The sequence below is a fragment of the Camellia sinensis genome, chromosome 1 (genome assembly GCF_055761805.1).
Source record: "Camellia sinensis isolate YWXY chromosome 1, ASM5576180v1, whole genome shotgun sequence".
Taxonomy (NCBI): domain Eukaryota; kingdom Viridiplantae; phylum Streptophyta; class Magnoliopsida; order Ericales; family Theaceae; genus Camellia; species Camellia sinensis.
This window is the reverse complement of record NC_138961.1, coordinates 147,778,331-147,791,478: the sequence shown is the minus strand read 5'-3', so window position 1 is coordinate 147,791,478 and position 13,148 is coordinate 147,778,331. Positions and strand designations below refer to the sequence as shown.

The 13,148-nt window shown below is 38.3% G+C and overlaps 1 protein-coding gene across 2 annotated transcripts in view; it reads left to right on the top strand.

The window, feature by feature from the left end:
* The window catches only part of TSK (tetratricopeptide repeat (TPR)-containing protein), a 41,408-nt gene extending 28,925 nt beyond the window's left edge, over nt 1–12,483 (top strand). For both annotated transcript variants that reach the window (XM_082886578.1, XM_082886573.1), the window contains exons 11-19: nt 178–278; nt 408–531; nt 731–843; nt 1,557–1,668; nt 1,966–2,070; nt 2,162–2,228; nt 2,334–2,454; nt 2,589–2,762; nt 11,488–12,483. In XM_082886578.1, coding sequence (XP_082742704.1) covers nt 178–278; nt 408–531; nt 731–843; nt 1,557–1,668; nt 1,966–2,070; nt 2,162–2,228; nt 2,334–2,454; nt 2,589–2,762; nt 11,488–12,228 — 1,658 coding nt within the window. In that variant the 3' untranslated portion in view covers nt 12,229–12,483. The remainder of the gene's footprint in view (nt 1–177; nt 279–407; nt 532–730; nt 844–1,556; nt 1,669–1,965; nt 2,071–2,161; nt 2,229–2,333; nt 2,455–2,588; nt 2,763–11,487) is intronic.
* Nucleotides 12,484–13,148: the final 665 nt, after the last annotated feature.

Here is a 13,148-nt window from a genome sequence, read left to right as displayed (position 1 = left end):
TGTTGAATATGCAAAAGATGTTTAACAGTGCATGGGTATTTTGTTGAGAAGTAGGCGCTCCAGATTTATGTAGTTGTGTACTTTTTCTCTGTTTTCTTTTTTCATTTCTGACATTTTTCTATTGTATATCTGTGTGTCAGTGATATAAGCCTTCAATTCCATTTACTATCTGTTCAGGTTGGGTGCAGAAGCGTTTGATGAAGCTTTACATTGACTGCTGCAAGGAGTTATCTGAGCCCCCCAATCTGAAATTGCTTAAGAAGTTATACAATTTGGAGGTAAAATTATATGTTTAATGTGCTTTTTAGTGATGCAGAATTATCATTTTTGGCTCTCTGTTCTTCAAACTACCGAAAAGTTATTAGAATCTTTAAAATCTATCATATTCTTTTTTTTTTTTTTGCCAGGTTTCAGAGGATGAAGTCATTTTGTCTGATTGTGAATTACAAGATGTGTCAATAACACCATTACTAAATGCCTTGCAAGCTCACAAGACAGTTTCTGTTTTAGACCTATCTCACAATTTGCTAGGTAATGGTATTTGGTTTGTAAGCTGTATTCATTTTTATTTCCTAGTGTTCGTTCAGATGAAAATCTTGACCTGAACATATCTGTTACATATTTCCCAAATAGCAACTATTTCCATCAATTCTTGTAGTTTTTTCCAAAAAATATTTAGTCTTGCCATTTACTTGGGTATTTTTAGCTACACATTAGCTTTTATCTTCAGGAAATGGAACTGTGGAGAAACTTCAGCAGGTGTTTACATCATCAGGTCAAAGATATGGCAGTTTGGTTCTGGATTTGCACTGCAATCGCTTTGGTCCAACTGCGTTGTTCCAGGTCTATAACCCATTAATCTTCTCCATGCTTTGAAGTATTGCTGTTGCGTAGTTGTTGTGCTTCTTCCTTAAAGTAATAGTTTTACAGATGGACTATACTAGATAGCTATTACTTGAGAAAGTGAAGTTTACAGATCTATGTGAGAAAATGGAGCTAATTTAAACTACATAATTCTCAGAATTGGTAGATATGACTTATGAGTATCTCATTGTTACTTTCTTTTTCATTCTATAAAATATCTTTATTAGGGTATTTTTTTTTTTTTTAAATAAACCTTCCCAGTGATTCTTTTAGACGGTTCATCATCTGAAGGAATTCTAATATTTATCAGAGTCCCATACAAGCTGCAGTGCAGATGCACTGGATTAGAAGACTGTTACTTGAAAAGATCTTGAGCGAAATGGGAGCAGCCCTAAACCGTGAAAATTGGGTTATGGGAGGAGATCCTATCAACCTGTTCCGACCTAGGATTATAAGCTCATAAACTTGGTCTTCACTGTCGAGAATGAAAGAGAACAGTTTTTTAGACGAAGTCATGTGTGTTCGAATCACGATACTTTGGATAAAAGCCTGTATTTATGCATCTCACAAACAATATTCTTCGTGGTTTTGAAATTCCTTGCTATAGCACTAGAGTGTATTTCTTTGTTATGTTTGAACATCAAAAACTCTTTTCAGTTGGCTTCATAGTTTGTTTCCCTCATGAGATACAGATTTGTGAATGCCCTGTCCTATTTGCTCGATTGGAAGTGCTCAATATCTCTAGCAACCGTTTGACTGATGCATGTGGATTTTATCTTTCAACTATCTTACAAAATTGCAAAGGTAAATTGCTTTTTCCGCTCTTTCAAGTGAATGTTTGTTAGGTTTGGTATCTGTACCTAATTATGATCAATATTAAAACAAACAAACTGAGCACAATGGCTTTATTACTTTTGCCCTCTCACCAGGCCCCTTTTGCACTGCATTGTGGGCAAATATAATGTTGATTTCATCCCAATTAGTTGGCAAAAACGTGATCAGATAATGATAGTCTAATTAGGATTTGGAGTCTCTTTATGAAATTTAGAGTTGCAGAGACCCTGCATTTTATTCTACTTACTTGAGCTCTTTATTTTGTAGCCCTTTATAGCTTAAATATTGAGCGCTGTTCTATCACATCCAGAACAATTCAGAAGGTTGCTGATTCACTGGGATCTGAATCTGTCCTATCACAGATTTGTTTAGGTATTCTTGATTTAGCAAATAGATTTACAACTATCTTCAATGTATTCCTTTTTCGTTGGCTAACTAATGTTCTACTTCTCATGTTGAACAGGATATAACAACCCTATATCTTCAAATGCAATAGTCAATCTTTTGGCCAAACTTGCCTCTTTAAAGAGGTCTCTATTAAACTTAATTTTGTCTATGTTTTTCCTTATAGTGGTTTCAAATTCTGTGGCTTCAGTTGATTGTTTTTATTTTTTATTTACTTGCTTTGGTTGTAGATTTTCGGAACTAAATCTGAATGGTCTGAAGCTAAGTAAGCACGTAGTAGACAGTCTTTGCCAACTCTCTCAGACCTCATGCTTGTCAACAATGATGCTTGGAGATACAAGTATTGGAACTGTGAGTAGATGCTCCGGCATGCTGATGTTTCATTTGTTGGTGGATTCCTTTGAAGTGCACTTGCCAAATATATTTGTTGTACTTAATATTGTTTCTCATTGTGTATGATTTATTTATTTATTTATAATTTACAGGATGGAGCATTGCAATTAATTGAGTCCTTATCCAATGGGACTCATGAATTGATGAAACTTGATTTGTCGTCTTGTGGACTAACCTCTCAATACATTGTCAGACTCAATGATGAAGTCTCACTGATCAGTAGTATTGTTGATCTAAACCTCAGAGGAAATCAGATTATGCAAGAGGTAAATGGCTTTAATTACTTTAAGTTGGTGTGGTATATATGAGATATCAGTTTGGGGCTGGTTTATCTAAGCTGCTCATCCTGCTTGCGTCAACATTCAATTAAACTAAACGAAACGAAACGAATCCTTGTGTCCCAATCAAGTGGGGTTAGCTACATGAATCCTTTTTCATTATTTTGTTCTATCATGGGCTATATGTTCAGTTAGATCAAATAAATTCATATATTTTTTTACTATTGCATCCCATGTCAGTTTTTTTGTTCTTCCCCTTAAGATTTTCATTCACGGTGATCATATCACTCTTCCTTACCATTACATTTATAGGTTGTTGTACATGATCAAACTATCTTAATCATTTTTCTCTCCTAACTGGTTCTACTCCTACCATTTCAAGAATATATTAGTTTCTAAATCTATCTTTTGTAGTCTTGCCACAGATCTATCTAAGCATTCTCATCTCAACTACTCATTTTATGAACGTGTTGTTTCCTAGTTGCCCAACTTTATGTTTCTTAAAGCATACTTCATAGTTCTATTAATTTTTTTTTTCAATTTTGTTGGTATTTGTTGATCACATAACAAGCATGACACACTCACTTGGGTCAACCTATTTTGATTTTATAAATCACATTATCTCCAACCATCCTTACTAATAATCGACCGTAGGTAATGAAATTGTTCACTATTTGTTTATCTCTTGGTTTTCAATTTTCACTTTCCTATTATTTTCACTTCTACCATTACTAAAGTTACATTCTATAAATTCAGTTTTATTTTAACAAACTTTAACTCAAGTTTTTCTATATATTTTTGTTCGATAGTGTGGATCTTGATAAGTACTGAACACTAACCCCTAGACTTTGACTTGATTTTGGAGTAAGGGTATTTTTGATATTTCGCAATTTTTAAATACTAGTATTTGTTGTTGAAGTGCCACATCTCTCTATACTATATTGTAACTCTTTCAGTTCATAGTGAAACAACAACCGTGGATGTAGCCCTATTATGGAGCAAACCACATAAATCTATGTTCTTGTGTGCTTGATTTAGATTATTATTTGTGCTTCGTCTCACCGATCCTAGCTAGGTATATCAATTCCTTACAACTCGTATCAAAGTTTTGGGTTTGAGTGGGAGCAATTGGTGTAGACAAAGGAAAAGTTAGAATCGATAAATTCATTGGTGTGGATTTTGGTTTCTAAAAGATGCTGATTGAAGTATTTAGGGTCTATTATAGACAATTTCCAAGTATTTATAAGAGCCCTTTTGTATTTACACTACAGTAAAAAATTATGTTCTCTCTTTACATACTATATAATTCCACTTCTATTCTCATCCCTAATCTCCCTCTTCTCCTTACACTTATCCTTCAAACCCTGCCTATTCCACCTTCTACCACCACCACCACCATCACATTGTCACTTCCGACCGCCCTGAAGTAGCCCACCGTCCCGATCACCACTTTTGCAACCCTATTCCTCTTCTTCCTTTCTCATTTCATCTTCTCTATTGTGAATCTCCTTGCAAAAGTGTGAATCGTAGTGTTTTGATCATAAAAGAAGGTAATTGATGAAGAAATGGTGATGAATGACTAGTAGCAAAACGAAATAATGAATTTTAATTTTAATTTTAATTTTGTTTTGTTTTTTTTTTTTTTTTTTTAAGTTTTAGAGTCAAATTTGGAGACTGTTGTTTGAATTTTGTTCGGTGCACCAAAACCAAAAAAAACCAAACAGCTTTTACATCCACAGCCTGATCAAGCCCTTCCTAGTTCCTAGTAAGCTATGAAGCATGGACACGGCAGATTTCATGCCGTGGCAGTGTCTGACACGGGGACACGTCGGGGACACGTACGGGACACGCCGGGTGGCGTGTCCCTTTAATTTAATTATTTTTTTGCAGGGGACACGGTGGAGACATGGCGGAGGCACGTGTGTCCACCAAATCTAGACACGCGTGTCCAAATCTGGACACAGAGAGCAAAGGAGAAGAGTAAAGGTCTTGAAACAAACCTGGACTTCGATCCAGTCCAGTCGACTCGCCGGCGACCTCCATGACTTCGATCCAGTCCAGTCGACTCGCCGGCGACCTCCATCCCCTTCGACTTCGACGATCCAGTCGCCCTTCGACTTCGACGAGCTCTCTCTCTCACCTTCTCTCCCTCGCGATCGCGATCGCTATCGCTATCGCTATCGCTTCCTCTCTCTCTCTCTCAGTAGCGTCTTTATCTTCTTTAATCTGCTGGATTCATATATGTATATAATATATAACTATTATTATAATTTGTTGGATTCACACATATATATATATATATATATATAATATAACTATTATTATTATATTATAATAATAACTGAAAGTATTATTATTATAATAGTTATAAAGGATGCCACCAGTTATTATTATACAACTATTATATTATATATACTTATACATATTAATAAAAATAAATAAACATGTATATAAAATAAAATAAAAAAATTAATTAGAACATATTACTTAAAAAATATAATAAATAAATAAAATAATTAATATGTATTAAAATAAAAATATTTATAAAAAAATTAAAAAATTTGCCGTGTCTCCTGCCGTGTCTGTGTCCCCATTTTTTAAAAATTGACGCGTCCCGTGTCCGTGTCCGTATGCGTGCCCGTGTCCGTGTCCGTGCTTCATAGCTAGTAAGTTTGGGCTATTTGGGGCAATACTTGTACTAAATTATAGACCAATAAGTCTTCTCTTAATTAGGATGATGTGTCCTTGGTAATCCCTTCATGATTGTAATTCTTTCACTCAGTACCTATCATCACCTTTCTATTCCTTGATCTTTACATGCATGTTGCAAAACCATGTCATCTACCTCCCTTTTCTTGTCATCAACAAGTTCTTCCTTAAATATTTGTAAATCTGTTCTTTTCATCTCTAATTCTTCTATCATTTCCTATCATGCCAATAATTGTCTTAAAATCCTCATTAAGGTATTTTTTGACCTCTTCATGATATTCTTCCAGTTTGTAGGAGGTTCAAAAATATAGGGTACAAAATTTGTATTGTTGAGTTTGACACCCAAAAATACAACTTTTATTAATAATGGCTGCATTTGGGAAAACAGGTTAGGGGCTAAAATAGCCTCAAGCAAGAAAAAAGTCAAAAATCCTAAAATTGAAGAAAGGGAGCATCACGTGGTTCACAGACTGCCACCACAGGTGGTTAAATGACAATTTTGTCCCTTAGAACATGCCTAAGACATCAACGGTACACTTTGTTATTTGGGAAAAGAAGATTTTATTAGGATAGGGGCAATTTGGTCATTTCTTATTCAAACATCATTTCAAATACATTTTTCAATACAACAATCAACCAAAAAATCCAACGCACGTTCCCAAACACAAATTAAAATAACCTACTAAAATATTCAAATAGCCGACAAGCCCACAAAGTAGCCCCTTCCCAAATGCAACCAATGTCAAGTACACAAGACACTTGTACACTACAACAATACACAAAAATACACCTTATGACTTCTCACTATTACACTAACACTCACAGCTAGTAAGACTCGTATCCAAGACTGCACCTTTCACTCACACGTCACCTTTGCATCAATCACTTACACTTTGATTGTCTCTACACACATACACGCCAAGACTTGATCCTTTCGCTCATTACATAACATAGACCCAAAGCCATCTATTTATACATATTGTTGCTCACTTAGGAAGTCAGTTTATCACAGACCTTAACAATCTAGAAGGCTCCTTTGTTGACAGTGGAGTATATATATAAATGCTGGATGTAAAGATTGCTAGAGAGAGAAGGAAAGAATCTAGAGAGGAAAACTAATAGAAGAATCTAGAGAGGAGAGTTAGTGATGACTCTCGACATGTATCACCGGAGGCGTGAGTAATGTGAACAGTAAGCCGGAGATGGAGTGAGAGTAGGGCAAGCAAATCAGGAAAGACAATGGCAATGGCAAGACTTTCCCTTTTCCCAGTTTAACTCTCTTATCAAGCTATGAGAATCCCAAAATCACTCTACTTAAAGAGCTCTAGGAATTTCTCCAAAAATCACTCCTGAGCTGTGGGAAATGACTCCTATTTATAGGCGTTTCTTTGGCTCATAGGTGGCCAAGTAGCCAATAGGGTGATGCCACATGTCTCGGAAATCAAAGTGGGAATTCCTGGGTGCGTGCTTCCCTCGGTTTTTCCATTTCAGGACCTCATAAGTCCTCAGTATGACCTTCGAGAAATGTAGCTTTATATCAGCTATACTAGCAACTACTTCAGTGAACCCCTACTTTTAGCCAGCAAGCCACGAGATCCCCAACGTCTCAATCAGGGGTCATAGTGCAGCCTTCTATCAGTTAGACTATGCCGCGCACCAAACCTTGGGGACTTCCCTTGGTATGCCATTCTGAGTAGGGACAAGCTCTCTTGGCCTGGGTAATTTTATCTATGGGGAGGAGATTTCTTGCCTTTGGATCTCATTCTCCCCATCTTCATGGGAGTCATCATTTTGACATGTCCACAGTATTTTGACAATCTTGAGCCCGCTATCAACTCTAAGAGGACTCCATTCTTAGGGGGCACTTTGGGGATTTGGCTTCGCTCAAGGGCCTTATTTGCGTTAGAGGGTTTTACCCTTGATTGGTTTCACCTTGCCTTTTGGGGGCTTCTCATTGAGCTCACCTTTCAGAGAGACTTGGCCTTACTTCTCATTCTTTTGGATATCTCTTCAGTAGTTATGGAGGCACCCTTCTTGCCTCGGCTAGTTCGCTGAAGGGCTTGTGCTCCCTGCAGTGGATTCCACGTGGGTCGGTTCACAAACTCTCTGTGGGTTTTTGTTAAAATCCACCTACTCTCCACCTACTTCACCCACTTAAACCTACTCCACTAAACCTAACCCACTACACCACTACCACCTCACCTACTCCACTAAACCTAACCCACTACACCACTACCACCTCCACTTCACCTACTCCTTACCTACTACACACTCACCCTCTTCTATATATAGGAATCATGAATCATTGTAATTTATATAACATTACATCAAGCAATAATAATACATACAATTTATTCTCTCTCTTTCTCTATACATTATTATTTACATGGTATCAGAGCGATAAGATTTAAGCCTGTATTTCTTTCTCACCGGCGGGCAGCCGGCCGACACCTTTGCCTTTGCTGCCCGCTGGAATTTTCTACACATACCTTCCACTCTCCACAGCCGTAACTCTACAAGAAGAGAAACTTCGCTCCATCATTTTCTTCCACGAATCTTCTTCGTGGCTTTCGAGCTCGTCTCTCACTATCTCGTGCAATCGATCTTTGCACTTCATCGCCACATGTGAGCAACCGTGGCCGTCGTAAACGCCGAAAAAGTGCAAATCCGCCGGATTCTGACTACTCCGGCGGCAAAGCAAGGGGTGAATGGCCACAGCGTCTTCCATATCTCTCCTCCTTCCACGCACAGAAGTCATGCCTAACTTAGGGCATTTCTGAGCCACCTCAGGCTCGTTTGTCACATTTGAAGTCGGAGATGCACACTGTTTCGCAGACGTCGTCTCTGATTCACCGTTCTCCACCAAACGACCTTCACTAATCACGCAATTCTCAACTGCTTTTCCGCACTCAGACAGCTTCGAATCTGCCACCAAAACATCCAATTTCTGACGTTTTCTACCGTGCTCTTCCAGATTCTTCTCAGCTTGGTGATAGATTTTTCATAATGGTTGCTACCGCCGCTACTTCTGCATTTTTTCCAGTTGCATCTCCTCCACCCGATTCTGGTGCCAAGACATCCAGCAAGCTTGGAGGACCTCCAGCAAATGTGGATGCACGAGGGATTAAATCAAAATCTGCTGCCACTGGGGGTTTGCAGGTTAAGGCCAATGCACAAGCCCCTTCCAAGGTAAACGGTACCAAAGTTGGTGTAATGGAAGGGCTCAAGAGTGAGGATGATTCGCCATCACTTCACCAAAGGACTTTTATCAACCAACTGTTCACCCACGTTGGGCAGTGTTACAGCTGCAAATTTGTCTTCTTATCACGTGAGGTGATGATGAGATTTGTGAATTATTTGAAGTGGTTTGAGCTGGAATGCATATCTTCAGAAAAGGAATGTGCCGGTAAACCTAAGATAAACTATGTTAATATGTTACAGTGTGTCTCTCTCTCACTTTACTTTTTCCACCACCCACAACACATTATCATCGCCATTCCCTAACCCACATGGACTTGTTCCCATCGTTTCATACAACTCATCATTCATCCCACTAGAATATATAGAATATATATATATATTTAAAAAAAAAAAAAAAAAAGTACAAATTTGCACACCAAACCTTCCCTTATTTTATTCATGTTGGGGCTCACCCCGATCACCATTTTACACCAAAAAAAAAAAAAAAAAAAAAAAAAAAAAAAAACAACCACAAGATTTGTTTTCTTTTCTGCAGACGGCCACCCACCGATCTCACTTTTTCGCCTATTCCGCCGGTCTTTTCTTCTTGCCTCCGTCCTGGGCGGCCCTTGACGGTGTTGCCTCCGTGTTTCCCACTCCACTGGGCACGATCACTCCACCCTGCTCCTCCACTGCAGCATATGGCGGACCTCCAAAACGGAACATCACGGTGGCCTTCCGCTTCAGCTCCTTGTTTTCCGCCTTTAGCACACTTATCTCTGCTCGCGCATCCTTATACATGCGTTGGAGCAGAGCAAGCTGGGAGTTTAACTGCTGCACCTCATTTGCCCTACTCTGCAGCCGGTTCGACAAGTTTGTAACCGCAGTCATGGTTTCCACACATGACTTCAAGGTATACTGATTGGCCTCCACATCTGACTGCACTGCCATTCTTTGCTCCACCGACCGCATCGGAAAGTTCAACGGAGCAAACTCCGGGGCGTTTGGTTGAGGTTCACAGGCCACCGCACCAGTTATCTCTCTTGTTGACTCGTTGAGGTCGGGAAAGAGAGTGAGCAGACCACGGGAAGAAGAGGCTATGTTCTGGGTAGCTGAACGGGAAGAAGAAGCCATGTTTTTGGGTTGCTCAGTGTTTCAGAGAAGGGTTGGTTACAGAATGTTACAGAGAACGAAGAGGTTTCAACTGGTTTGTTATGCTTCCAAGCCTCAGACTTCGCTTTGGTTTATAAAGACAGAGACGACGAGGCCGACACGCGCTCTGTCAATCACGTGCATCGCCGCGTGTCAGGCGCCCCTTTTGATGGCTCGACGCTTTCTGTCGGGCACGTCTTTTGATGAAGTGGGCGCGCCTTTTGATGGCACGCCTTTTGATGGCACATCTTTTTATGAATTGGGCACGCCTTTTGATGGCACGCCTTTTTATGGATTGGGCACACCTTTTGAGGGTGCGACTTTTTAAGAGTCCGACAAGACTCTGTAAACTGTCCCGACATTGATTCCGGTTAGCTCCTTCATGGGTCCGACAAGACTCTGTAAACTGTCCCGACATTGATTCCGGTTAGCTCCTTTATGGGTCCGACAAGACTCTGTAAACTGTCCCGACATTGATTCCGGTTAGCTCCTTTATGGGTCCGACAAGACTCTGTAAACTGTCCCGACATTGATTCCGGTTAGTTTCTACAAGGGTCCAGCAAGACTCCGTAAACTGTCACAACAACTGTCACAGCATTATCTGCTACAACGGTCCGACATGACCCCATAAACTGTCTTCTACATCGGTCTGACACCGCCATCCAGTGTCCTCTACACCGTTATGACACCACCATACAGTGTCCTCTACAACGTTATGACACCCCCATACAGTGTCCTCTACAACGTTATGACACCACCATCCAGTGTCTTCACCAATGGTCTGACACGACCATACAGTGTCACCTATCCTCTTTTATTTTTATGTATTTTCTTATTTTGTTACTCTCTCCAAACTCAAGTTGGTTAGTTCCTATCCCCTTTGAGTTTGCGGGGGGCTGTTAAAATCCACCTACTCTCCACCTACTTCACCCACTTAAACCTACTCCACTAAACCTAACCCACTACACCACTACCACCTCACCTACTCCACTAAACCTAACCCACTACACCACTACCACCTCCACTTCACCTACTCCTTACCTACTACACACTCACCCTCTTCTATATATAGGAATCATGAATCATTGTTATTTATATAACATTACATCAAGCAATAATAATACATACAATTTATTCTCTCTCTTTCTCTATACATTATTATTTACAGTTTTTATGGACCCACTTTTGTTAGGATTTTGTTCTCGTTTAAAAAATGCTTCTCCTACCAAGGCAAGTCCCACGGTATATTCAAATTTCGAATCTGACCTATATTTCACAGTGGATTTCCAAATCTTCATGTTGCACTGAGGGATGGCTCGACTTTTGGACTACAGCATATCCATTTTTGTGTTACCGTGTAAATCAGAAGTTTTACAAGGAATTAGTGTCTACTGTCAACTGTTAATCTAGTGGGCAGATACAGTTTAGTAATTGTAATAGCCATACATTCAGATTATACTTGGAAGCTTATTTATAGTTGTAATCTAGGTGTAATCATTCATGGCTGTTAATAACCATTGAATGTTCCTTATTTGCTCCACACTATTTGGTTCTGTCGCAAAGAACTTGGTTTTCTATGAGTTGGTCTTATGTGGACTATATTTGTAACATTCTAAAACAAAATTTCTGTAACTTTTTGATAAAAGATCTGACCGGAAATGTGAAAATGCAGGGTGGAAGTGCATTAGTTTTGCTACTAAAAAATCCTCGGTGTTGTTTAAAAGTTTTGGATCTGAGCAAGTGTCACCTTGGTCTTCTTGGTGTTCTTGGGATACTACAGGCACTATCTGAGAATTGCTCTCTCGAAGAGCTCAATCTTGCCGAAAATGCCAGTCTGGATAAATATCATACGTTGAAACATCATGACTCAACAGTGACAGAGTGTTCAAAGTCAGTGCAGCAGACAAATAAAAAATTCTGCGACTCTTCTTCGTTCAGGGTTTCCTTGGTTGAGGAAGTTGAGCCTGCCCAACAAGGGTCATCATTTGCAGTAAAGACAGAATGTATTCAGCTTGAAGCTGCTGATAGCGAAGATGATGATCATCCTCCAAATCCAATCAGGATGCCAGCTGAAGAAGCTGCTGCTGCTGCAGCATCATCATCGAGTAGTCCCAGTGACAGCTGCATGATGAGCTCATCATGTCAGCGTAACCCTTCTGATGAAGAGAGCCTCCAGTTACTAGTTCGAGATCTTTCAACTGCTATTGGTTTGGCAAAACACTTGCAATATTTGGATCTTAGTAATAATGGATTTTCAATGGAAATTGCAGAAACATTGTTATATGTTGCATGGTCGTCATTAAGTTCAAGAGCTGGTTTTGCTCAGAGGCACATTCAGGGAAACACAATCCACTTGTCATTGCAGGGCCGCAAGTGTTGTGGGGTCAAACCTTGCTGCAGCAGAAGGGATTAGTATTGTTGCCACTTAAATTCTTTCTGATGTATCCAAGTAAAGAGCTTCATTGCATAGTATTAATTCATGACTCTACTGTGACGCAACTATGTGGGAGCTTCAGATATGGACAGACATTGGGTTTAGATTGTTATAAGGTTGAAAATTAATGGTTTTAGTTGAATAATTTAAAAACTCAGGGTTTAATTTGTTATAAAAATTAAACTTTGGAATTTCTTGCTTTTATTCTAAGAATTTGTGTGTATATTTGATCTTTATTCTGATTGTAATTCATTAGACTTCGTTAATTAATAAATAAATAAAGGAATAGATAAGTAAGAAAAAATTAAGGGGTATTTTTTCATAAATTCCTTTTTATTTATTAATATTCTATTTAGTCTACATAATTTTCTTATATTTTAATAAGTTATATGAGTGACATAGTTATTAAAATATTTCTAATAATATTTACATTTACAGTATGAATGTTTTGTGATGTGAATGTTTACATTGTCAATGTGAATGTAAACGTGTCAATGCGAATGTTTACACTGTCTATGTGAACATTTACACGTCAATGTAAATATTAACATTGTAAAATAAGAATTTTTACATTATCAAATTGTTAACTATTTAAAAAAATATTTGTAAGGGTAGAAAAATTGATAAAATATTTTAAATATGATAATTAGGATTTGGTAGATCAAATGTTTAAATAATAAGATTTATTGAAATATAAGAATATCTTATGAATTAATTAAGATATAAATACTTGAAAAATGATTTTCTATTAAATCTTCCAAAAATTAAATTTAATTAAATGAATTGAAATTGGTTTTGTTTGGATACAGAGATTTCAAATGAAGTGATTTGAGATGGAAATATAGGAGGGTAACTGTTATAGATTCTATAGAAAGTAAAGGGGAATATGGATTAGGTAA